We start from the raw sequence: 27,431 nt of genomic DNA, 5'->3' as shown, positions 1-27,431 counted from the left end.
AGGTTCCTTCCATATAAATCCTATACTAACCATTATGAACAATTATTACATATAAATACTTAATGTTAAGCATTTATATTTTTGTAAGGTTTTTTTCCTTTAATTTTTAGGGGCAGAAGAATGTAGAAGAAATAGAGAACCTTTAATATGTCCCCTTTGTAGGTCTAAGTGGAGATCCCATGATTTCTACAGGTAACAATCTTGAATTAATGATTTGGATATGTTCAGTAAAAAGTAAAATGTTCTCAAAGTGTTATTTAAATCTATTAGTTATTTTCAGCAAGCTTTGTTAATTTTTCATTTAGCCACGAGTTGTCAAGCCCTGTGGATTCCCCTTCTTCCCTGCGAGCTGCGCAGCAGCAAACCATACAGCAGCAGCCTTTGGCTGGATCACAGCGAAGGAATCAGGAGAGCAATTTTAACCTTACTCATTACGGAACTCAGCAGATCCCTCCTGCTTATAAAGATTTAGCTGAGCCATGGATTCAGGTAAGTAGTTTTCTTCTTCATTTCTCAAAGAAACATTTATAGACCAAATAATGTAGTTGTCTCCCCAGTTATTTATAATTTAAGAAAATACTTTTGCTTGCCTCCATCATGATTATTTCATTTTTTTTTTTTTTTTTTGCTTGAGGAAGATTAGCCCTGAGCTAACATCTGTTCCAATCTCCCTGTATTTTTTTTTTTGTATGTGGGACACCACCACAGCATGGCTGGTGAGTGGAGTTCTGTGCCTGGGATCTGAACCTATGAACCTGGGCCGCCAAAACAGAGCACGTGGAACTTTAACCACTCAGCCATGGGGCTGGGCCCCTGTTGAACATTTTAATTTTACCTTTGCTGTTAATACTAGGCTGCTTATTATAGAGATTAAACTTCAAAAATTCGTTGTAGTCGCACTCCCTATCTCTAGAAACATCTCTTTTTCTGAACTAACAGACATAAAAGGTTATCCAAAGATAGACACTAGAATCTTTCAGTGTTAACTTGTTCTAGTATTTAATCCCATTCCTGCTAAAAATTTTTCATTTTTCTTATTTGTTACCATCTAGACTCAGTTTCTCCTTTCTGTATCCTCATGGCATATAATAGGTGCTTAAGAACTGTTGAGGGGCTGGCCCAGTGGCGCAGCAGTTAAGTTCGCACGTTCTGCTTTGGTGGCCCGGGTTTGCCGGTTTGGATCCCAGCTGCAGACATGGCACTGCTTGGCAAAAGCCATGCTGTGGTAGGCATCCCACGTATAAAATAGAGGAAGATGGGCACCGATGTTAGCTCAGGGCCAGTCTTCCTCAGCAAAAAGAGGAGGATTGATGACAGATGTTAGCTCAGGGCTAATCTTCCTCAAAAACAAAACAACAACAAAAAAGAATTGTTGAGTGGATGAATGAAAAAAATATGTGGTATTTACTTTTTATTAGTCATTCGTATTTGTAAGGACAGTTTCCATTCCTTTACCCTTTCTTCTGATTAAATGCTTTTTCATCGTCAGTAAATTGGAATTTCTGTTGGTCGGTTGGTTGGTTGGATGCTAATGATTTTCTTTGTTGTTGTCTTCTTAGTCCATTATGTTTAAAAATGTAGAATCCAAAACCAGAATGTCTCCAGTAGACAATAGTGAAGTAAAATATTTTCGATAATCTGTTAAATTCTGTTTTATACTGTAAAATTTGTAAATAGACACACTGATTCATTAAGCTTGTATATCATTAGGATTCGTTTCCTTTTTCTTTTTGTGACCATTATAGTCCTGCAGCTTTTAAATTCTCTTTTCTTAGCATGTTAGCAACCTATTATGAATCTAATAAAATTTTCAAACTCAATAAATAAATCTTATTTCTTTTATCTAGTTCATTAATGGTATTTAACATAGGCCCTCGCCTGCCCCTTCAAGGGTCCTCAAGAGAACTCTCAAGTTGATATGAGCTACTGGATGCCATTCTTTCAAGGCAGTGGTTTAGTTTGTTTTGTTTAAGCTTTATATTGGACTAGGCTATATATTCCTAGTTTCTTTATTAAGAATATTATGTAAGACAGCATTAAGACTTAGATAGTGGTATGCTATTTAACAGTGTGTATAATAAGTTTACTGTGTTCTAGTTGATTTATTCTCCTTTACTATCACTTTATAACAGAACACATATAAATGTCATGATTTTTTCCCCCAAATTGTGTTTATTCATCTCTAAGATTCATCTTTAATATTCAGAAATTTTTCATATGCTAAGTTATCTTAGGTATTAAGTTTACTTTTAGCTAATTGGCTTATAGTGTCAAGACCCAGTGCCCTTTCCTTTCTTTAGGGACTGTGTGGCTTTGCAGGCATGGTGATGCTGACTCTTAACGACATGCAGTTACTTATAGGTATATCATTATTCTTTGCTGTCTTGAACACAAGAACCTTTTTCTTTAGTCTTTTGATTTTTCCACTCCATTCATTATAGTCCCACCTACTTTGTCTAGTTTTTTTTTTTTAACCCTTTTGTAAAAGTCAAAAATCAAATAAAAGCCTGTGACTTATCACTATCATCTGTGGGAGAAATATTCCATCTCTTGAACACTCCACTGCAGTGCCTTTCTTGATTTTTTTGATCTTGCTTCAGTTTTTTCTCTGTAGACTATCTTAATAACAAATATAAAATTGAGGTTCTTCACAGATTTGTTCTGTGGTAAGCACAGGAGTACAGAAATGAATATATATATATATATATATATATCCATCCACTTAGTCGAGTTCACTTTTAATTTTACTTGAACTAATACATGTTAAGGACTTTTGATAATTCCCAGTTAGACTTGACTATAGAATCCCTCCTTATGCTTTTTAAGTGGCTGAATATATTTGAAATTGTGTAGTATGGTGAAGATTTAAGAAATGTCCAATTTTCCTTTAGTAATCAAAAATCATGCTTAATTCAAAATACTTTAGGTTCATTAGTTTTTCTTCACATTGAATTTATTCTGTTTGTTTGATTATAGGTATTTGGAATGGAACTCGTTGGCTGCTTATTTTCTAGAAACTGGAATGTAAGAGAGATGGCTCTCAGGCGTCTTTCCCATGATGTTAGTGGAGCCCTGCTATTGGCAAATGGGGAGAGCACTGGAAATTCTGGGAGCAATGGTGGAAGCAGCCCAAATGCTGGAGCCGCCAGTGGGTCTTCCCAGACCAGTATCTCAGGAGACGTGGTGGAGGCGTGCTGCAACGTTCTGTCAATGGTCTGTGCCGACCCTGTCTACAAAGTGTACGTTGCTGCTTTAGTAAGTAGCTTCATTCCATAACCATAGTGTTAGGATTTTTTTTGATAGTTTCTAGATATCATTTTTTAAGATCCAGTAAAACTACTTTATCTAATTTAATTTTGGAAAATCTAAATTTTGTTTTCATTCCATAATTCTAGGAAATTGCAGTTTTCCATTTAATCTCTTCATTTGGATTTTACTTACATTAATTAATCTGTTCAAGTTTTCTTAAAGTCATGTATCACTTAATGACAGGGATATATTTTGAGAAATGTGTTGGTAGGTGATTTTGTCATTGTGCAAACATCATAGAGTGTACTTACACAAACCTGGATGATACAGCCTACTGCACACCTAGCTGTGTGGTGCTAATCCTCTGGAACCACTGTCGTATACGTGGTCTGTTCTTGACCGAGACATCATTATGCAGCGCATGACTGTATACTGTTTACTTTTCTCCCCTAAAGTAGCAGTGTCTTGCTGTTCATGTCTTTACATTTTCCTTATGTTACACATAACCAAATTTGAAATGCTCTGTGGGCTGGCAAAGTGATCAAAGTTACTTTTTTTTTTTTCAATTTGATATTAGTGGACATTAAGGGGAACTGATTTTCAATAAAAATTTTTGTATGGAAATTCAGGAGCCTTTTCACAGAAGAGGGGTCCATGACATAATTACTGGGTTGTTTTTCTAGTTTAACCTGTAAGAAGTTGTCCTTCATGAGTGGGATGGAATGACGAGGAGGCTGTTCTGTTTGTAATTTTAGAGGTTAATTTGACTTCCTCCATTCTGAATATATATTTCTTTAGAGCAGGGTTTTTCAGCCTTAGCACTATTTGACATTGAGCCAGATTTGTTGGGGGCAGGGGTGCTGTCTTGTGCATTACAGGATGTTTAGCAGCATCCCTGGCTTCTACTCACTAGATACCAGTAGCAAGTCCCTCTTCTCCCAAGTCAGGACAACCAAGAATGTCTCCAGGCATTGCTAAATGTCCCCTGAGGGTCAAAATCACCCCCAGTTCGGAACCAGTGCTTTGGAATAATTCTTATTTAGTCTGTTTTAAAAACTCATTAATCTCTCCGCTTCTACTCTCAATCTTTCTCTAATCCATCCTATTAAAACTATGCCTAGTGAATCTTCCTTTTGAGAGGTAGTATAGCATGATGGTTATGAACGTAAGTTTGGAGTCAGAATTGGGTGACCTCGTAATTTATCATTCAGACTGGGATACTTAAACAATCTGCTAGTTAAACTGGGACTAGCCTAGGCAGTCTGGACATACGGTCAAGATTATAGAGACTTTGATTCAAATTCTGGTTCTCCCATTTGCTAGCGGTGTGACTTTAGGACTCTCAAACTTCAGCTTTCTCATCAATAGAATAATGAAAATATTTACCTCTTTGGTTTGAAATGAGATTGTATAGAAACCTCTAACCATAATGTCTAGCACATTGTAAAAACATTGAATATATAAGTAGACATCATTATTCCTTAAACACCACTTTGATTATTCCCCAGCTCAGAAACCTTTAGAGCTTTCTGTGGAAGTTTGGCAGGATTATGAAAAGTTCCCTGAAAAAAAGAGTTCTGTGTTGAGTTAAAATTGATGAGCACTGGGGCTGGTCCCGTGGCCAAGTGGTTAAGTTCACGCGTTCCACTTCAGCGGCCCAGGCTTTCACCAGTTCGGATCCTGGGCACGGACCTAGCACCGCTCATCAGGCCATGCTGAGGTGTTGTCCCACATAGCAGAGACAGAAGGACAACTAGAATATACAACTATGTACTGGGGGGCTTTGGGGAGAAGAAGAAGAAAAAAAAAAAGAAGAATGGCAACAGATGTTAGCCCAGGTGCCAATCTTAAAAACAAAAATAATTGTTGAACACTGAATTACACAAGGTTAAATGGGTCTGAAAGGCTTCTAGAACCTTCAATAAGCTAATATACATTGGGAATCCATAAGATCAAGAGATAGAATGCATTATTTCCCAAATTTATTATTTCCCAAAATTATTAAGATAAATGGTAAGCCATTGTCTGTTTTTTCATGGAACATCTTGAGGGATTAGCATACTGTAGAATACTATAGAATAAACGCCAGCATACTGGAGAACAATGACCAGTGTTCTCAGCCCAGTTTTTTACTTCTTCTTACTGTTTTCCAGCACAAACTTTCAGACACACTTGATTGTTCAGTATGCTGCCTTGCTGTCTGGTCATCTCTTCTTAAGTTCAGATAGTTTCCCTACTAGTTTGTGAGCTCCTAGAGTGCAGGGACTCTGTGAATGACACTATATTCTGATTCCTCTACAATTATTTAGTGTGCCAGGCACAGTGGAGGCAGAAACAGTTCCTGCCATTAGTGCTCTCTCTTCCCTTCCTCCACTCCCTCTTGCCCTTGCTTTTTTTCCCTTCTGCCTCCTCATATATAATTTTTTGCTAAACCCAGTGAGAGTTATTTGCAGGCATCATGACATTTCACCTCAAATACTTTAGCGTGTATCTCTTAAGAACAAATACATTCTTCTGTATTACCACAATGCAATCAGCAGACTCGGGAAATTTAGCATTAATAACAATACTATTATATACTATAAAGTCTACATTCAGATATCCCCAATTGTCCCAACAATGTCCTTTATAGCTAAACTGCAGACTTTATTCAGATTTCACCAAATTTTCCATTAATGTCTTTTTTCTGTTTTAGGATCCAATCTAGGATCTCACATTGTCTTTAGTTATTACACCCCCCAGTATCTTCCCATCTGTGACAATTCCTCAGTCTTGCCTTGTCTTCCATAGACCTTGACACTTTTGAGGTGTGCTGGCTAGTTATTTTGAAGAATGCCCTCAATTTGGGTTTATCTGATATTTTCTCATGTTTAGATTGAGTTTGTTTATTTTTCGCGAGAATACCAGAGGTGATTTGCCCTTCTCAGCATATCGTATCAGGGGTACATAATGTCGATATGTCTTAATATTGGTGATGCTATCCTTCATCACTTGGTTAAAGTGATGTCTACTGGGTTCCTCGCTGTAATATTACTATTAATAAATGTCTTAGGGGAGATACTTTGAGACTGTGCAATATCCTTTTTCTCTTCACTGCCCACTGCCCACTGATTTTAGCATTTGTCAATGAATCTTGCCTATAGCAGTTATTACTGTGGTGTCCTAATGGTGCTCTTCTGTTTCCCTCATTCCTTCTACATTAACTTATTGGAATTCTATAGAGAATAGCTCTCTCCTCTCTCCCATTTATGTATTTATTCAGTTTTTTATTTATATCAGTATAAACTCATGGGTTTTTATTTTATTCTGTGGTTATAATCCAGTACTATGATTTTTGTTGAACATTTATTTTGTTGCTCAAATTATTCCACCTTTGACCATTGGGAGCTCTTTAAGGTTGGCTCCTGTTCTCATTTTCTTTTTAAAATAATTTTTTTTAACTTTTCATTTTGAAATTAATTCAGACTTTTAAATATTGGAGAGGTTCCTTTCTACCCCATCTGTTTATTCATTTATTTGTATCAGTATGGTCTCATGGCTTCTTATTTTATTCATGGGTTATAATTGATTCCTATCATTATTTTGTTTCTCAAATTATCTTAGTTTAGGCCATTGTCTCTGATGCTTTTTAAATATAGTTAAACTGACCTTCAGTTTTTTTCTCCCTAGAAAACGCTGAGAGCCATGCTAGTGTATACTCCTTGCCATAGTTTGGCAGAAAGAATCAAACTGCAGAGACTTCTTCGGCCAGTTGTAGACACCATTCTCGTCAAGTGTGCAGATGCCAATAGGTAAGGTCCTACTGATGAACTGTTTCAAACCCTCTTGTGTTAAAAGCCTAGCAGCAAGCCTTACACCTAGTGAGTATGTGATACATATTTATTAAATGAGGCTTTGAATGTTGTTTTCTAACGTGAGACTTGAAATTAAAATTTAATACTTAAAGCTCTTAAGGACTAGGGAGAAGAACTAATGGCAAGTAAAACATGGCTAATAAACCATGGACCTCCACACTATTGTATTGTGATTGATTCTCTTTTATTTCAAAGTGATATTCTTAATCTGGAGTCTCGTTAATAAGAACAATAGCTGATATATAAGGTATAGTCTCATTTTAGAGAGTAAGTTATACAGGATAAGAACCAATAAAATCATTATACTTACTTTGCCTTATCATCAGGATGACCCCTCTCCCCCCCAAAAAAAACCCATCCCATTATTTTCTGTGTAACGGAATTTTACTCTAATTATGACAATTTATGTCAAAAAACAGCAACAACAAATTCTATATATCCCTGCAGTATTCTTAAAAGTCAAACAAGAATAACCCTAATTAGAGGGGTAAAGATAGGAAGTAGAGAAGTAAGCTATGGCGATAGAAAAAATGAGCACAAGCTATGCTTTTATTAGACCAGGTTCTCTTTTATTTTCCCTTTCCGTAAAGTGGGAGGAAAAGATCACTTTTCATTTAATAAGCATAGCTCCAGTGATGTTGTTTGGCAGTTCTCATCTCTTGGTGTCTCAGCAGTTCTCAAGCGGTAAGCAGCATTGAATCTCCCCTGTTTTGCCTCTGCCATTACACCCATTTGGAGCTCTCTCAGTCCAGCCTTTGTCTCCTCCCTAAGTCACATGATGTAGTTTGTAGAGGGTCTCAGAAATTAGGTACTTAGCTTTGGCTTGTTTCTCATCTCATGAAGTCTGTCTTTTTGTTTCCATTGTTTTCTCTACACAAGCCTACAGACTGAAAGTATTAGAGATTCTCTTGTTGGTTAGAGGGAATACTATAATATCTAAAAAACATTAGGGAGATTAACAAATAATTTGCAGAATGCATAGAAAAATTACATCGTTTTCAATATGAGAATAAGTATTTTTCTGAGAACCTCAGTGCTTTTGTGGCATTTGTTGTGTGGTCCGCTTTCTGAAATTCCAAAGTTAGGTTGTTTCCCTGGTCACTTGAATGACTGAACATCAAAAGAAACACTGTAAGGAGCTTTTATGACATTTGGAACTCACTCTGGCTATATAAGAGAATATAAAGGTTTTGAATGGGAAGGTTTTGTTTTTAATTTAAGAGATTCTTGGTGAAAATTCATAACGTTTTTTATATTTTAACAAGATATGGTAGTGAAAATAAGCCTTTTATCTGGTTTGATATGTAAATCTAATACTTGCTGTGTAAAGGCCAGTAGTGAAGATTCTGTGCCTAACATGGATAAGGTAAAACTTATGAAAATAGACCTAATAATTTATTATTTATAGTGACATCATTAATGCGATTTTAATGGTGGAAAAGCAAATGCTCTTGAAAACATTTTTTCCCACCTTTCACAAGGCATTACAGTACTACTCTCTTTTTAATATATATTTATCCAAGATCCAAGTCTGATGTTTCTTCCTTTCATTTTCAGTCGCACCAGCCAGCTGTCTATATCAACACTGTTGGAGTTGTGCAAAGGCCAAGCAGGAGAATTGGCAGTTGGCAGAGAAATACTTAAAGCTGGTAATAACTTTTTACTTAAAATTAATATTGCATGTTGTATCGTTTCCTTAGCAGACTGTCTAATCTTATAATCTTTGATAGAGCAGTTACAGGATTTTGAAGTAATTTTGTAAATTGATTCAGCTAACATTAGAAATATGAATTAATCAAAGAAATTCTTGAAGTTAGTATAACTTACAGTATTTTTGTTGGCCTTATGCCATTTGATCATGTTTTCTTTTGGATTTTAGTATCACTATTTTTCAATTATTTATTTTTACTTTCCTTTTTTGTAGGATCCATTGGTATTGGTGGTGTTGATTATGTCTTAAATTGTATTCTTGGAAACCAAACTGAATCAAGCAACTGGCAAGAACTCCTGGGCCGCCTTTGTCTTATAGATAGACTGCTGTTGGAATTTCCTGCTGAATTTTACCCTCATATTGTCAGTACTGATGTTTCCCAAGCTGAGCCTGTTGAAGTCAGGTAATTTTTCTTTTGAAAATATATTACTTTCCTCTTCCTTCCTACCCCATCCCACTAACCCTCCCCACCCCACCCCCTGCCCCGCTCCCCAAGAAGTACGTTGGATTCATAAAAGACTCAGAAATTAAAGCACATATATATGTTACTACGACCTTAATATTTGATTGACATAAAAATCTGAAGTCTAGGCTATTTAAGTAACAATTTATAGATCCTTCATACTGAAATGATTTTTTATTTTGAAATTTACAAGCTGTAAATTAGTACCATCTTATTTGGATATATTTTGCAGTAATTTTAACTTGTCTAGTAATTGAATGATTTTTTCTTTCAGGTATAAGAAGCTGCTGTCCCTCTTAACCTTTGCTTTGCAGTCCATTGATAATTCCCACTCAATGGTTGGTAAACTCTCCAGAAGGATATATTTGAGTTCTGCGAGAATGGTTACTGCAGTACCCCATGTATTTTCAAAACTGTTAGAAATGCTGAATGTTTCCAGTTCCACTCATTTTACCAGGATGCGTCGTCGTTTGATGGCTATTGCAGATGAGGTAGAAATTGCTGAGGCCATCCAGCTGGGCATAGAAGACACTTTGGATGGTCGACATGACAGCTTTTTGCAGGCATCTGTCCCTAACAGCTATCCAGAAACCACAGAGAACAGTTCCCTTGAGCGCACAGACCATTTAGAGAAAACTGGAAAAGGATTGTGTGCTACAAAACTAAGTGCCAGTTCAGAGGACATTTCTGACAGACTGGCCAGCATTTCAGTAGGACTTCCTAGTTCAACAACAATGGAGCAACCAAAGCCAATGGTTCAAACAAAAGGCAGACCCCACAGTCAGTGTTTGAACTCCTCTCCTTTATCTCATCATTCCCAAGTAATGTTCCCAGCCTTCTCAACTCCTTCTTCATCCGCCCCGTCTGTCCCAGCTGGCACTGTAACAGATGTCTCTAAGCAGAGACCTCAGGGATTCGTTCCCTGCAAAATACCTTCTGCATCTCCTCAGACACAGCGCAAGTTTTCTCTACAGTTCCAGAGAAACTGTTCCGAAAACAAAGACTCAGAAAAACTTTCCCCAATCTTTACTCAGTCAAGACCCCTGCCCTCCAGTAATATACACAGGCCAAAGCCATCTCGACCTACCCCGGGTAATACAAGTAAACAGGGAGATGCCTCAAAAAATAGCATGACGCTTGATCTGAACAGTACTTCTAAATGTGGTGACAGCTTTGGCAATAGCAGCAATAGCAGTAATGCTGTTATACCCAGTGATGAGACAGTGTTCACCCCAGTAGAGGAGAAATGCAGATTAGATGTCAATACAGAGCTCAACTCCAGTATTGAGGACCTTCTTGAAGCATCTATGCCTTCAAGTGACACAACAGTAACTTTTAAGTCAGAAGTTGCTGTTCTCTCACCTGAGAAGGATGAAAGTGATGATACCTACAAAGATGATGTGAATCATAATCAGAAGTGCAAAGAAAAGATGGAAGCTGAAGAAGAAGAAGCTTTAGCAATTGCCATGGCAATGTCAGCGTCTCAGGATGCCCTCCCCATCGTTCCTCAGTTACAGGTTGAAAATGGAGAAGATATCATCATCATTCAACAGGATGTAAGTATAGAGTCTTTAAGAGGTTAGAGTTTCCTTGGACCATGCTAAAATAAATCTAACTCAGAAATGCTGCTTTTAACGTGAGTTGATTGTGACAAGCAGGTTTTTCACACAGAATTATAAAACAATGTTTGTATCATTGTTTGAACAGACGTACTCCTTGCCTATTTCGAAGGCATTTCTGGTTGATTTCATAATGGTGATCACTTCTGCATTTGACACTGGTCATCAACAATGTCCATTCACAGATCAAGTTTATAGGTGGTTTGGAAGGCCAGACTGAACAGGAGTAATACTTTGCCAGGCTAACTTCACAAACTCTTACTCTTTTAACCTAGTAGTAAAAAGATTGATTTCATTTAATATGCAGACACCAGAGACTCTACCGGGACATACCAAAGCAAAGCAACCTTATAGAGAAGACACTGAGTGGCTGAAAGGTCAGCAGATAGGCCTTGGAGCATTTTCTTCTTGTTATCAGGCTCAAGATGTGGGAACTGGAACTTTAATGGCTGTTAAACAGGTAAATATCTAGTGAGCATATAAATGATTAAAATTATAAAAATAAAACATGAGCAAATGAAAAGAATAAAGCATATGTCCCTGTGTATATATACTTTAGTTCTTTAAGTTTCCAAAAACTCAAATTTCAAAGTAGATGTTGCCAAAGCACCAAAAGCATCATGAACTCTATTTAAAAGTTGAAGCATGATTATTGTAAGATGCAACATCAAGACGGGCCTTGTGAGGTGGTGTTTTATTTGTACTTTTTATAGTTGATAGAGTTATGGTTCCCTACTCCTTTCAGCAATGTTACTGGTGCAACATCATCTTGGGATTTCTGTAGTTTACTTTTTATAATGAACATACTTATCAAGATATGAAAATGATAAAGCTTTCATTTTTAAATCTTGTTGATTCTTCTCCCATGATTGGGCTTTTCTCATTTTTTACTGTCTTCAGACAGTTTTGGAAGATTGGCTGTGCCCCAGTTTTTTGTCATTTTCCTGATATTTCACTGCTTCTTAAGGTAGATTCTTACTGTCTAAAAGAATTTGACTTGGTTTTTAATTAAGTATCTACATTGCATCCGTGAGAGTAAATGCCATCTGCTATTAATATATAAGCTAATTTGGATTTATCCATTTTAAATCAGATTGTTAGTGAAAATAGTAAATAGAAACCTCATCAGAATTCAGAACTTTGTAAACATGTTTACTGAAACAGGTGACATATGTCAGAAATACATCTTCTGAGCAAGAAGAAGTAGTGGAAGCATTAAGAGAAGAAATAAGAATGATGAGCCATCTGAATCATCCAAATATCATTAGGATGTTGGGAGCCACGTGTGAGAAGAGCAATTATAATCTCTTCATCGAATGGATGGCAGGTATGTTCATGTTGTAAATTACAAATACTACTATATGCATTTAACTTTCTACTTGATATGAAATTTAGGAAAAACAGTTTAATGAACACTTACTTTTACTAAATAGTTTGGATTTCTAAAAGCAAATTACCCCTAACATAGTAGTATGAACTATAAATACTTTGTTTTGTCTTTCATTTAAAAATAAAATAGTCATTACCACTACCTTTTAAACTTCTTCAGTGTTTCTTTTAAAATGATTATGTAGCATTGTTTTATAGGAATAATTTTTTTTAAACCTGCTATGTGTAAGATCTCTATTTTTCCAAGTGACCATCATTAGTTGGACAGATTTAGATGTTTTAACATGACAATATAAAAATAAAATTAAGATATAACTTGAAAGATTATGGGTAAACTAGCATTGAAGCATAAAGTTGAACCTTGTCATCTACTTGAACAATAAAGACTCAGTTCTATTTTGTGTTTTGCAGTGTATACGGTAAGATAAATGACTTGGGATGTAATGAATAGATAAGTGTGTGGTTTAAATTCTTAGATTTTTTGTGCTTGAAAAGTGTATTTCTATTTACAGATCAGTTCTTTAGTATATTCTCTGATGTTGGTTGTAGCTGGGTTGATTGTCGTACTTAGGTTGACTATTATAAACACTTTTAAATGAGGCTCCTTGAGTGTGTGACTCGTCCCAGGTCAAAGCTAGTAAACAGTAGGATACGAAGCCTAACTTTGGGTATTCTGGCTCCTCTTGTTCTCTTTACCTTCTGCTAAATAACATGTTAGCAGTGTTTACTTAAGTTATTAAGAAAGGCATTTTGTATATCGTGGTCAAAAAGAGAAGTGAATTGTACGTTTCAGAAATAATTCCATCCAAAATTGTTAACTTTCACAGCTTTCAGAAATCTTGACCTTCCAGAAAACGAGTTCATGAGGGTTCCATGAAAATGTCTCCCAATTGACAGGTTTTGAGATTACTGGAATGTGTTAGTTTTTAAATCAGTTTCACTTCTGATGCAGAGTATAAATTTAATGTTTCAAATGTGATTGTGAGCTCATGCAGTGCAAGCTTCTGTAACCAAAGTGTAATAAACACTTTTAATTCTGGTTTAAGTTTATGAAATTATTATTTGTGTGTCTTATAGGGGGATCTGTGGCTCATTTGCTCAGTAAATATGGAGCCTTCAAGGAATCAGTAGTTATTAACTATACTGAACAATTACTTCGTGGCCTTTCATATCTCCATGAAAACCAGATCATTCACAGAGATGTCAAAGGTGGGAAATCTTAATTATTATCTACTAGCAATAAGTAGAAAACAAATGTAATTTTAAAACTTGGACCTTAGTTGATAGTTTCTAACTTGAGATCAACGGTAGGATTGTTTCTTCTGAGTAATTCAAATCACTAGAATTATTAGAAGTGAAAGGAACCTTTGGGGTCATCTAATCAGCCTTCCTCAGAGAGGCTGTGACTCCCACAGTCTTACTGCTGACTGCTGGCAAACCAAGTATAGAATCCAGGTCTCTGGTTCCCTGTCTTGGTCTCATGATGTGCGTACCTGGACGTTCCCCTTGCCGGTTTTATTTAGAATCATTGGGATATTAGAAACTTCTTTTAAGAAAAATCTTTTCAAGTCTTTTTCAGGCCATTTTATTAAGAGCAGCTTTAGTTTTCTGACACGAATGTCTTTAGCTAGTATTTGAAATAATGTGTTCAAATAATTTTATAATATTAATTTTTTATTGTTATAATATGAAATTACAGTATATAGTTTGAATTGATCTAGGTCAGTATGTTTCAAAAGAACTTTGTCTTCAAATTTAAAAACCACAGTCAAATTTGTACTTTGAGCAAAGATTTTTGTCAAGAATCATTATATTAAAGGTTTTCACAACGTCTGTTATTTAAAGTTTCACTAAATTTCTGCCTTTATCTCCTTATGCCTTGATACTTTGTCATATCTTCCTGAGGCTTTGGATTTTATTTCTTTTATACTGTAGAGACCTGTGTGCCTTTAGCAATAATGAAATGAATTGAGAGGAGAGTAGATTTCTCTGAACCTCTGACATGTAGTCCACTTCTTTCTCTTGTTGTCCTATTTCTTTAGTAATATTTTACTGAGTTTTGTTTTTTTTTTTACTGTTTTTAATATACAAGGTCATTTGCTGTTTTTGTTGACAGGTGCCAATTTGCTAATTGACAGCACAGGTCAGAGACTGAGAATTGCAGATTTCGGAGCTGCAGCCAGGTTGGCATCAAAAGGAACTGGTGCAGGAGAGTTTCAGGGACAGTTATTGGGGACAATTGCATTTATGGCACCTGAGGTGAGAAGCAGTTTTGAGTGTGATGAAAGAAAATATTTTGGGGTTCTGTGTGATAGCATTATACCAAATTATTTTGCAGTGTTAGCCAGGATGTGCTTACCAGTTGAAGTTGATGGCCCTAAAAATAAGGTTTTAATGATATCCTTGATTTCAGTCCCTTAATCCTCACCTTTCCATCTTTGTCTTGACAAATTTTAAAAGACAGCTTTTAATAGGTTTGCTCAAAGGCTATTTCTAACATAGAATTGTTGGGTAATATATAGTAGTTACTTTCTAGTCATCCCAAGGTACACATAATAGAAATTTTTTAAATTGTTCTCTCTCTATTCCAAAGGGAGATGAGCACACAGAAGCAGGTCTTATTAGCAGTGGAAGAAGTTTAAGTGTTGCTATTCTAAAGTGGGTCTCTTCTGTTGTGTTTAGAACTCTTCATGCTCTTACATAGTGATTACTGGTTGTCTTCTTGCCTCGTAGTTTACTAAGTGCCCTGGGGCTGCTTTGAAAGTCTGTGATGTTACTCTTCTTCAGAATTTCACAATTCTCTAAAATATTTTTTTTTCCCCCTGAGGAAAATTAGCCCTGAGCTAACATCTGTTGCCAGTCTACTTTTTTTTTTTCACTTGAGGAAGATTTGCCCTGAACTAACATCTGTGCCAGTCCTCCTCTATTTTGTATGTGGTTCCCCACTTCAGCATGGTTTGATGAATGGTGTAGGTCTGCACCCAGGATCCAAACCTGCAAACCCAGGCCAACAAAGCAGAGCACAGGACTGTAACCATTTAGCCACGGGGCCAGCCCCTTTCCAAAATATTTTTGTGCCACATAGGAGATTAAGTTTGTTAATGAAATAAATGAGACATCAGGTAGTCCATGGAATTGCTGTTTGTACCATTGTTTTGCTCTGAAGTAAAAAATTAGAATCCATGACTACAGAATGGCTTTCCCATTTTTAACGAGTCATATTTCCAAATTAACTCTCTGCTTTATTTTAGGTACTAAGAGGTCAGCAGTATGGTAGGAGCTGTGATGTGTGGAGTGTTGGCTGTGCTATTATAGAAATGGCTTGTGCTAAACCACCTTGGAATGCAGAAAAACACTCCAATCATCTTGCTTTGATATTTAAGGTAATTGTGAGATAAAAATTACTTCTTTCTGCTAAAATTGGAGGAGGAAAATTTTCTCCTTAGCTATGATCTAACATGAAGGCATATCTTCCTTGAAACAAAAATATATATGTATATATCTCCAGGAATTTATATGGTGTGGTCAATGTTGGTGGCAAGTACAGTCAATTGTCATTATCTTTTAATAGCCATGTGACTAGGAAAATTACTTCTTCTGTCTACCATTTTCTTTTTTGTAAAATGGGTGTAGTAATAGCATCTACTTCATGGGATTATTATGAGGAAAAACAAAATTACCTCTGGGCCTGAGTAAAGCACTTAGCATACTCAGTCCCCTCTGTGCGAAGTGGCTGGTATTAGTCCTCAGAGCTGGCCCCCAGCACCTCTCACTTGCCATAATCTCCTCCAGTCCTCCCCATGCTTGTATAACTTCCTCAGTCACCTGAAAAAATCAGTACAGTTGTGTTTCCAGTGTACTAAATCGACTGGCCAGGTTTAGTTTTTCTCACACTGAATAGCTCTCTGTGCTGAAAAATAGAAAATGTGCAGTGAAGCACAGAGGAAAAACCATCGTGGAGAGTGAACATGAGGAAAGCAGAATTCATTTGACTGAATACTTTACCTGTCTAATCATTTTGCTGTCCTTAGACTTGTTCATTTGAGACAGTAAGGAAAATTGTAGATCCCTCTGATCAGGATGTACTTGATCAACTTCTAAAATCCTAAAATTTGAAGGATTCTTAAGGGGAAACCTCCCATCCAGTGGGTGATTTTTCCATAGTCTCCTTGTTAGCAGAAAGTTCACCCACTTCTGCTTCAATTCCTCTGTGTACAGGATGTATACATATAGAGGCTGTGAAATATATGCACGTGTATTTCTATACCAAGAGCTCCAATTGTGGAAAGCGTCAACACTCTGGTGTTTTCTCCTACAGATTGCTAGTGCAACTACTGCTCCATCAATCCCTTCACATTTATCTCCTGGTTTACGAGATGTGGCTCTTCGTTGCTTAGAACTTCAACCTCAGGACAGACCTCCATCAAGAGAGCTACTGAAGCATCCAGTCTTCCGTACTACATGGTAGCCAATATACAAATAAACTATAATGGAGACAGGATGCTCAATAAGAGAAAAAAACTTTTGTGGGGAACCACGTTGATAATCTGTTGGCCTTCATGCCACTGAACAGCTATGAACGTGACCAGTGGGGAACCCTTACCTAAGTATGTGATTGACAAATCATGATCTGTACCTAAGCTTAGTATGCAAAAGTCCACAATTTGTGCAGAAACTGTAAACTGTGCCTTTCAAAGAACTGGCCCTAGGTGAACAGGAAAGCAATGAAGTTTGCATGACTAATTAACAGAAGCATAATTTTTTTGGAGCACTTTTTCAGCAATATTAGCAGCTGAGGGGCTCAGGATCTATTTTAATGTTTCAATTCTTCTTCCATTTCATATCGTGGTCACAAGCAGGGGGTTCTGTAATTCCGTTTGTTTTTTGTCACTGGCTATAAAAATCAGTATCTGCCTCTTTTAGGTCAGAATATGCTATGAGTAGCAGTAAATAAGTATAATTTTTAAAGTTGATAACTTCTGTATGACCCACAGTTGACCTTTTTTTTTTTTAATGCCTGGGCAGTTGTGGTTCATTGTGCATTTTACTGTTGGCCCATTCATTTCGTTTTTGGAAATTATGGTTCTATATTTTCATTTCACCTTCATTTTTGTTTAACATTCAGGGAAAGGTGATCTTCTCAAACCAGAAAAAAAAAACTAGGTGTGAACTAGAGTTTATTAAATATCTTGCTATTGCAAGAGTTTTTAAAAATACAGATTTGTTTGTTTTTAAAATTGGAATATAATAAAGTACTACCTTCATTGAGTCAGTCACTGCTCTTCTCGTGCAGGTTAAACATAAATTAAATGAAAATCAACTATTCTCTGTGATGCCACTCACAACCAAGATCAAGATTACCTTGAAATTTATTTGAATTTTTTTAATGTATCAGTTTCTCTTGTAGGAAACTTCACACCATTTAAGTCTTATCTGTATGTAACAATCCATCATTCATCATCACCACTGATAATAACATGTAACTGCTATTTTCCTTCTACCATGCATCATCTCTTTACAGTAGGCCTGGCTGATAGGTAATTAAAGAAAAATTAACTAACTATCAATGAATCATAGTGTTTTTAAAAAATAAATTTGCTTTGAACTTCAAAAATGTGTTCAGAAAGAAAAGTGAAATTGAATTTCATTTACACACTAATTCTTTAGATTTTGAACAACTATCTAATGGTTTTCGTCTGAGTTGAATTCAGATGCATGGAATTCTGAAGGAAAATGGCAGCTCTTTTATCCTTTCTTTGTGAGTCTTTTAAATCAAGTACTGATTAAGTATTTAATACAACTTCCTGAGATGTTAAGTTTTAACTCTTCAGAAGCCAGTTGAATTGTTGCAGAATGAAATAGAATTGGTTATTCTCAAAGACTCAGGATAAACTAAATAAGCTATATAAAGTACATTTTAAATGTACAACACAAATTGGAAGTAAAGTAAGTTACAAGGTAAGTTTACAGGGATATATTACATATAATTTTTAAAAGGCAGTTTTTTTTTATGTGAATGTGTTTCTTAGTGAAATTTTACATTCCTTTGTTTTGGAAGATTGGCAATATTTGAAGAGTTAAAAATAGTACTGAAATGTGAAGTTTGGTAGCTCTAAATGTGTTGTACTTGACTTTCTTTTTTATTTTCTTCTTTTTTTGACTACTTAGAATTTTCACAATTCTAATAAGATTGTTTCCAAGCGTCTGATGTGCAAGCTTTAAAGGATGCACTCTTGCCATTTTATGTACTGGAAGATCGTTGGTCAGATTAATCCCGTGTCTGGCAGAAATGTAAACTGCATACACTGAGGAACCTCAGCTAATCAGTATTACTTGTAGATCCCCATGCCACCACATTTCAAACTCAAACTGCCTCTAGATGTCAAAATCCATTGTTTGAGTTTGTTTGCAGTTCCCTCAGCTCGCTGGTAATTGTGGTGTTTTGTTTTTTGTTTTGTTTTGTTTTCAATGCAAATGTGATGTAATATTCTTATTTTCTTTGGATCAAAGCTGGACTGAAAATTGTATTGTGTAATTATTTTTGTGTTCTTAATGTTATTTGGTACTCAAGTTGTAAATAACGTCTACTGCTGTTTATTCCAGTTTCTACTACCTCAGGTGTCCTATAGATTTTTCTTCTACCAAAGTTCACTTTCACAATGAAATTGTATTTGCTGTGTGACTATGATTCCTAAGACTTCCAGGGCTTAAGGGCTAACTTCTATTAGCACCTTACTGTATAAGCAAATGTTACAAAAAAAATCTCTGGGTTAAGAAAATTTGGCTTAAATGTATCCTTTGTTATTTTAAATATATTGAGATATTTTAATTAAAATTTTTACCCCATCGAACCAATTTTATAGTATTTGTACCTATTTTGGTGTTTTGTCTTTATAGTAAATAAAAGTTTTTAAACAAAGGTTGTTACTTTTATTTATTTTGAAATAATTTCACACTTACAAAAAAGTTTTAAGAACACCACAAAGAGCTCCCATCTACCCTTCACCCAGCGGCCTCACTCAGGTTTTGCCTTTATAGCAAAAGGATCCAAAGCAAGAACACGTGTTGCTCTTAGCTGTCATGTTTCTTCAGTCAAACCAGAACCATTGCTTAGTTCTTCCTTGACCTTCATGACCTTAATGTTTTTAAGATCACAGGTGGTTGTGTTGGAAGTGCCTCAATTTGAGTTTGGTGCTTCCTCATGATTTGATTCAGAGTATGCATTTGTGACAGGAATATCACAGAGGTGATGCTGTGTTTTTTTCGGTGTGTCATATCTGGAGACATAGGAAGTCAATTTGTCCCATCGCTGGTGATATTAACTGTGATCATCTGAGTAGGCTTCGCCACTGTAGAGTTACTCTTTCCCTTTATAATTAATATCCATCTTTATAGTAAGCATTTTGTGAAGGTGATACTTTGAGACTACATAAATACCTTGTTCTTTATCCAGCTTTAGCTCTCTGCCCTTAGCTTTCTTGACTGAATTATTACTACTCTGATGGTTGCCAAATGGTGATTTTCTAGTTTCTGCATTCCTTTTGTATTTTATTAATGGGCATTTTGCTATAAGGAAGAGCTTTCTCTTCTCCTTGTTTATTATTCATTTATCTCAAAAAGGATTTGTAGATTCCAATTCAGTGAGAGAAAATCCATTACTGTCATTACATATTTGCTCAAATTGTCAGATTTAGCCTTTGGGAGCCTCTGAGAGGTAGCTTCTCTGTCCATTTACAAGCCACCATTATTCTTTGAACACTTCCATACTTTCAGACCCATCTTGTGTATGCTTTGCTTTAGCCCTGGGAGCAGCCATTTTTCCAAAGAGCCCTGATTTCTTTGATGGAGGTTGGTATTTAAAAACTGTTTGCTACATATGCTTACTGCTCCTGGGTGTCACTGCTCCAAGGCCCTCTTAGTAGGCAAAGGTAGAATATATATATATATGTATATACAGGTTTTTTTGCACACATACATGAAACATACATACTTACATACACATACACACATAAACCATGAGTTCACACCAATCTTCCAATTCCAATCTACCACCACCAGGGTTCATTCAAGCTTTCCCTTTCTATATTTATAACTCCTTTCCTGGACAGTGAGAAACCTAACTCCCATTTATCTCAATATATTGACTTATTTGCTCATGTCCTCCCCAGAGCCCCCATCCCCGACATGTAACCAATCTCCTGATCCCCGTCAGGCTGCCACCTCATTCAGCTATGTTCCCTGCATGGCCCCAGCCCCTGCTGGACTACCCTTGTTCCAGCTTGCCTAAAGGCTTTAATATGTATAAATACATAATACGTATAAAGTACTTTATTTTTTAGCTCAGTTTCAGGTTCACAGCAGAATTGAGTGGAAGAAGGAGAGATTTCCCACATACCTCCTGGTTCCACATATGCATAGCCTCCCCCACTATCAACATGTAAGGGCTTTTTTAAAAAAGGAAACAAAAAAAAATTAACTTCTTTATTTGTTTTTAATCTTAAGTGAAAATCATACCTCTTTTACAATCTATCTTAGGTAGTTTGACATGTTATATACTTTTTCACATAAATACAACTACTGTTCCCAGACAGCATAGATTAAACTTGATTCTTTTCACACAACTTTTTTTATATCATATGGTATAAAAGAAAGCATAAAAACTGTCTTCTTATGTTAAACTGCTGGGAAGGTGAATGAAGATTTATTCAGCAACTATTTGTCAGGCATACTTTGGAACACAGTGGAAACACATGAGGAAATGAGGCAATTTCAATCATTCTGCAGTTCAAGCCGCACCAGGGAACTCCCTTGGCCTACCTCACGGTTTTAGTCTGAGATTGTACCTTGTGGCTGTGTGTTGCTATTTTCCACTTTCATCCTTCATATTCTGCTCAGTGGTCATTTCTCACATGATCAAACTTAATCAGAAGGTAGATGATTCAACCCTGCAAGATAGGTAATATCACTGAATACCTGGGAGTTCAGAAGCAATTTTGTGTCTCTACATTTGTTTTAAAGTTTCTATATAATTCGATTTAAAATGTACATCTTTTAAATAGACTGGTTATTTTTGCTAAAGGATATACTTATGTCATTTCAGGAAAATATTGTGAGAAAAGCTTTTTGCTTCAGAGGAATTAAGAAAATACTTCTATTGTTCCTTGATTCTATTTAAATGATACTAATAATTTTATAAAATGACCAAATCTGCATGTTAGAATCTAGAAAAATGTTGGGGTATCATGTTCATATGGAAATGCCGAGGAATGCATCTGTGAACTGACACAGTAATTCACTTGTTGCAAAACAAAATGCATGAAATACTGCAGTCACTGGAGAAAACAGTGACTAACAAACTTAAGCAAATTGCCATCTTTCTATGTCATGGCAATTTTTAGGTTTGTCATTAAGTTATGCTGTAAGCAAAAATCTCAGGTTTAAACTGATGTAAGTGATGACAGGATGAGCCTTTTAAAGTAGGTGATGATGATGGACCTGGTGACCACAGAGCCTGAGACATAACCTGGGTCAAATCTGGCTCTGCCACTTGCCAGCTGTGTAGCTCCCGTTTGACTTTCCAAACCTCCATTTCTGCATCTGCACGATGAAAATGACAGTGTTGTGAGAAGTAAGAGAACTTATGTAAATATGTCCTAGAACAGTGCCAGGCACACTGGATGCACAATATATGTTTGTATGAGTGAAAATGAGTGACCCGAAGGTCACAGACTCAAATGCCTGTGAGGCTAGAAGTGTCCTTAGCATGGCTTGTGGCTGACCTGAGAGTTCACGTCACATTCATGTCCAAGGATTTGCCATGTTGGAATGAAAAAAAGCCTAGTGTTGCCAAAGCCTCTAAACTTTTTAAAGAAACTGGAAATCTGAATTTTATGTGCAATTTCCTGATGTTTAAACATTGAAAACTAATTTAAAATTTTTATTAGGAACTGTAGACTAAATAAAACTCATATACTGGATTTGGCCTTCGGCTGGCTGCTTTGTGTGTGTGTGTGTGTGTATGTGTGTGTTTTCTTGGTTGGCTGCTTTTTGACCTCTGGCCTGAGTCCAGGCTTAGAAAACAAAAGAAAGAAGGTAGAAAATTGGAAAGGAATCTCAGCTTTAGGAAACTGAATCCAGGACTTTTGTATTCTAAAATATATGAGATGAGGGGAAAGTAAAGATGCTGACATAGATGCTAGAAAAGTAACCTCTGAAGAGAAAATGAATGTCTAATTATATGCAATAATGTGAAATACCCCTAAAGCCTAATTATTGTGAGGGAAATTATGCATATGTAACATTCAAATATGCCACCACAGTGGTATAGTTAACTTTGTGAGTTTTATTTTACAGTAGATACTCTGTCTGCAGGATCTGTGACTAAAGAACTCCATCCATGACTGAAGCCAGTCTCATCCCTTCACAGACAACCTGGTAACACCATGGCCCACACCTCGTAACCCTCAGTTCATAGCTCTGCCAGATCTGTAGAGATAAAACTAGGCGAAGCTGATGATATAAGAGACAAAGCCTTCATGCCCCAAAGTTCCTTTTCTACAATTCTGAAATTCCCATTAGAGTTTATTTTTGAGAAAACTAAGTGATATTTTCCCTTCAAGTCAGTTTGCTGAATGAGATTTCTCAACATCTGTGCAGACACACTGAGAGGACGAGGGCTGTAATGAGGGTAAAGGGAGAGGAGGAAAAAGAGAACGAGGTATGGCTGCTGCTTTGACAGAGGGTAGCATGATCATATTTGGATTTTATAAAGATCATTCTAGCAGTATCTTGAAGAATCAAATGGGGTTGTATAAGAGGCACAGAGAAAGTCAGAAGACAACTGCAGTATCCAGATAAGAAATTATGAGGGGAAAGTGACGTCAGCATCATGGCAGAATAAAATATCCCTACCCAACTGAATCATGAAGAAAGAGAAAATCTGAACAGACCGATAATGAGTAAGAAGATTGAATCAGTAAAAAACGTGCCAACAAAGAAAAGGCGAGGACAGGATGGTTTTACTGGTGAATTCTATCAAACATTTAAAGAATTAATACCATTCCTTCTCAAACTCGTCCAAAAGTTGAAGAGAAGGGAACAATCCCAAACTCATTTTATGAGACCACTATTACCCTGATACCGAAGCCAGATGAGGACCCTACAAAAATTACAGGTCAATATCCCTGATGAATATAGATGCAAAAATTCTCAACAAAATATTGGCAACTGAATTCAACAGCACATTAAAAGGATTACACACCATGATCAAGTAGAATTCATTCCTGGGATATAAGGAAGGTTTAACATATGCAAAGCAATAAATGTAGTACACCACATTAATAGAATGAAAGATAAAAATCATATGATCATCTCAATAGATGCACAAAAGTATTTGACAAAATACATCTTTTTAGGAGAAAAAGTCTCAATAACTTGGGTATAGAAGAAACATACTTCAACATAATAAAGGCCATATATGACAAGCCCACAGTTAATATCATACTCAATGGTGAAAAGTTGAAAGCTTTTCCTCTAAGATCAGGAACAATCAAGGGTGCCCACCACTTCTATTCAATACAGTACTAGAAGTCCTAGCCAGAACGGTTAGACAAGAAAAAGAAATAAAAGGCATCTAAATCAGAAAGGAAGAAGTAAAACTGTCTTCATTTGCAAAAGAAATGATCTTAGATATAGAAAATCCTAAAGACTCCACCAAAAAACTCTTATAACTTAGCAAAGAATTCAGTAAAGTTGCATGATACAAAATCAACATACAGAAATCAGTTGTGTTTCTATACACACAAAATGAAATATCTGAAAAAGAAATAAAGAAAATAATCCCATTCACAATAGCATCAACAACAATACAATACTTAGGAGTAAATTTAACCAAGGAGGTGAAATATCTGTACATTGAAATCTATAAAACTTTCATGAAAGAAACCTAAGTAGACACAAATAAATGGAAAGATATTCTGTGTTCATGGATCAGAAGAATTAATACTGTTAATATGTTCATACAACCTAAAATCATCTATGGATTCAATGCAATCTCTACCAAAATTCCAGTGGCATTTTTCACAGAAACAAAAAAAATCCTAAAATTTGTATGGAACCACAAAAGACCCTTAACAGCCAAAGCAATTCTGAGAAAGAACAACAAAGCTGGAGACATCCTACTTCCTGACTTCAACAGCTATAGTAATCAAAATGGTATGGTACTGGCATAAAAACAGAGACATAGACCAATGGAACAGAGTCAAGAGCCCAGAAATAAACCGTTGCATATACAGTCAATATGTGACAAGGGATGCAAGAAAACTTAATGGGGAAAAGATAAGTCTCTTCAATAAATGGTGTTGGGACAACTAGACAACAAAATTCAGAAGAATGAAACTGGACCCCTATCTTACACCACTCATAAAAATTAACTCAAAATGGATTAAAGACTTAAACAAAAGATTTGAAAGCATAAAATTCCTAGGAAAAAACAGGGAAAAAGCTTCTTGACATTGGTTTTGGCAACAATTTCTTGGATATCAGACCAAAGCACAAGCAACAAAAGCAAAAATTAATTAAGTAGATTACATCAAACTAAAAATCTTCCATATATCAAAAGAAACAAATCAACAAAATGAAAAGACAGCCTATGGTATGGGATAAAATATTTGCAAATCATTTATCTGATAAGGGGTTAATATCCAAAATATATAAAGAACTCATACAACTCAACAAAAAAAAGCAATGTGATTAAAAAAAGAGACAATTTGAATAGATATTTTTCCAGAGAGGCATACAGATGGCCAACAGATACATGAAAAAGTGCTCAGCATCACTAATCATCAGGAAAATGCAAATCAAAACCACAAGGAGATATCACCTCACACCTGTTAGAATGGCTATTATCAAAAAGACAAGAAATAACAGGTATGGACAGAGATGTGGAGAAAAGAGAACCCTTGTGCATTGTTGGTGGGAATGTAAATTAGTGCAACCACTATGGAAAACAGTATGGAGGCTCCTCAAAAAATTAAAAATAGAACTACTATATGATCCAGCAATTCCACTTCTGAGTATTTATCCAAAGAAAATGAAATTCCTATCTTGAAAAGCTATCTGCAGCCCATGTTCACTGCAGCATTATTTACAAGAGCCAAGACATGGAAACCACCTAAGTGTCCATCAACAGATGAATGGATTATGAAGATGTGGCATGCACACACACACACACACACACACACACAATGGACTATTACTCAGCCATAAAAAAAAGACGGAAATTCTGCCATTTGCGTCAACATGGACGGACCTTGAGGGCATTATACTAAGTGAAATAAGTCAGAAAGAGAAAGACAAATACTGTATGATCTCATTTATATGTGAAATCTTAAAAGAAAAAAAAAAACAACTCATAGATTCAGAAAACAGATTGGTGGCTGCCAGCAGCAGGGGGTAGGGAGTGGGTGAAATGGGTGAAGGTGGTTAAAAGGTATAAACTTCCAGTTATAAGATAAATAAGTCCTGAGGATGTAATATACAGCATGGTGATATACGGCATATTTATTTAATATACAGTGTAGTTAACAATATTGTATTGTATATTTGAAAGTTGCTAAGAGAATATATCTTAAAAGTTCTCATAAGAAAAAAATTGTAACTATGTGTGGTGATGGATGTTAATTTAAACTTATTGTAGTAATCATTTCACAATATACATGTACATATATCAAATCATTATGTTGTACACCTAAAACTAATACAATGTTATATGTCGGGGGCGGGGGGGGGGGGAACTTGTCTAAGAATAAAAGTGAAGGAAAGTAGTCCAGAGGGGGCCTAGGCCCTGAGAAGGAAACACAAATGCTTAGCATGGCTTATAAGGTTCTTTTCATGGTATGGCTTGTCCAACTCTCTCACCTCCTTAACTACCACCTTCTCATAGCCAAGACACCTCACTAGCCATTGCTATTTCCCAGAGTAGGGCATGGTCTCTCTTGCCATCACTCTACCAGAACATTCTGTCCCTCTCTTCACTTGATTCATTCCTACATTTCCTCAAGACTTACTCTTGGGCCAGCCCAGTGTCATAGTGGTTAAGTTCACATGGTCTATGTCAGTGGCCCAAGGTTCATAGGCCCGGATGCTGGGTGTGGACCTACACAACACTCATGAAGCCACGCTGTGGAGGCATCCCTCATACAAAACAGAGGAAGACTGGCAGGGATGTTAGCTCAGGGACACTCTTCCTCAAGCAAAAAGGGGAGGATTGGCAGCAGATGGTAGCTCAGGTCTAATGTTTCTCACCAAAAAAAAAAAAAAAATACTCTTAATTCTTCCAAGAAGTCACCCTGTCCCTGCTGAGTCAGATGATACTCTCTTGTGATGCTTTAGCACCCATGAGTCAACTTCCACTATAATGTCTGAGTTACTTGTCTTTTTACTCTATGGGACTATGAGTTTTGCAGCTGTAGGAACAGTATCTTATTTATTTCGGTGTCCTCAGTGACTAATACAGGGGATGGAACATACTCAACTTAAGTTTCTTGAACTAAATGGCAAGGAGAAATTATAAACTAAAAAAATGAAGTTGATTTCTAACTTAATTAAAATATTTATAGCTTAAGCAACAGATGAGAACAGTTTTCTGACTGTATACATTTAGTAGGATATATTCAAAGCACAAAAAAAATAGCAAAGAAATATTTGGTTTTGGTAGTGGTGTTGTAATTTTGAAAGTACTTTGTGTTTTGCAGGATAGAGTAAACAAGCAAACATATTGACGTCACTGGGAAACAGAGTTTTCACTGTGGGAGAAGGCAGATACAAATATGAATGGGAGAAGGTGGGGAAGAATCAAATGGTATTAAATTTCAATTGGATACGAACTCATGGTTTTTTAAATACAGTTTTTAATAACAATAAGCATACCTACCTTCTAGATCTTAGCTTCTAAGGCTGACTCCCTAAATAAAAAGAAACAGAGCTCTTCTTATAAATATCTGGTTCCAGATCTGGAGCAATAAAACAGAAAGTGAGCCTTAGTACATAAGACAAATGGGGACATATCAAAACAACATAGTTTGATAGGGCTTCTACAGAACAAATTTGGGGCAATTTGATCAAATGGAATAATGATGCTAATATGC

At 36.1% G+C, this 27,431-nt stretch overlaps 1 protein-coding gene and 1 long non-coding RNA gene across 2 annotated transcripts in view; one reads left to right on the top strand and one right to left on the bottom strand.

Annotated features, from left to right (window-relative positions):
- The window catches only part of MAP3K1 (mitogen-activated protein kinase kinase kinase 1), a 75,277-nt gene extending 56,073 nt beyond the window's left edge, over nt 1–19,204 (top strand). The window contains exons 8-20 of the mRNA XM_044771815.2: nt 111–192; nt 306–489; nt 2,977–3,255; nt 6,919–7,040; nt 8,661–8,752; nt 9,028–9,217; nt 9,552–10,833; nt 11,204–11,356; nt 12,061–12,223; nt 13,363–13,494; nt 14,402–14,544; nt 15,537–15,668; nt 16,604–19,204. Coding sequence (XP_044627750.2) covers nt 111–192; nt 306–489; nt 2,977–3,255; nt 6,919–7,040; nt 8,661–8,752; nt 9,028–9,217; nt 9,552–10,833; nt 11,204–11,356; nt 12,061–12,223; nt 13,363–13,494; nt 14,402–14,544; nt 15,537–15,668; nt 16,604–16,753 — 3,104 coding nt within the window. The 3' untranslated portion in view covers nt 16,754–19,204. The remainder of the gene's footprint in view (nt 1–110; nt 193–305; nt 490–2,976; nt 3,256–6,918; nt 7,041–8,660; nt 8,753–9,027; nt 9,218–9,551; nt 10,834–11,203; nt 11,357–12,060; nt 12,224–13,362; nt 13,495–14,401; nt 14,545–15,536; nt 15,669–16,603) is intronic.
- Nucleotides 1–27,431, bottom strand: part of LOC123286290 (uncharacterized) — a 67,776-nt gene that overhangs the window by 29,148 nt on the left and 11,197 nt on the right. Inside the window, exon 2 of the long non-coding RNA XR_006528572.2 lies at nt 21,129–21,230. This is a non-coding gene — a long non-coding RNA (uncharacterized lncRNA). The remainder of the gene's footprint in view (nt 1–21,128; nt 21,231–27,431) is intronic.

This window comes from Equus asinus, chromosome 10 (assembly GCF_041296235.1).
Source record: "Equus asinus isolate D_3611 breed Donkey chromosome 10, EquAss-T2T_v2, whole genome shotgun sequence".
Taxonomy (NCBI): Eukaryota; Metazoa; Chordata; class Mammalia; order Perissodactyla; family Equidae; genus Equus; species Equus asinus.
Note: the sequence above shows the minus strand (reverse complement) of the source record. Positions and strands in the feature narration are given on the sequence as shown.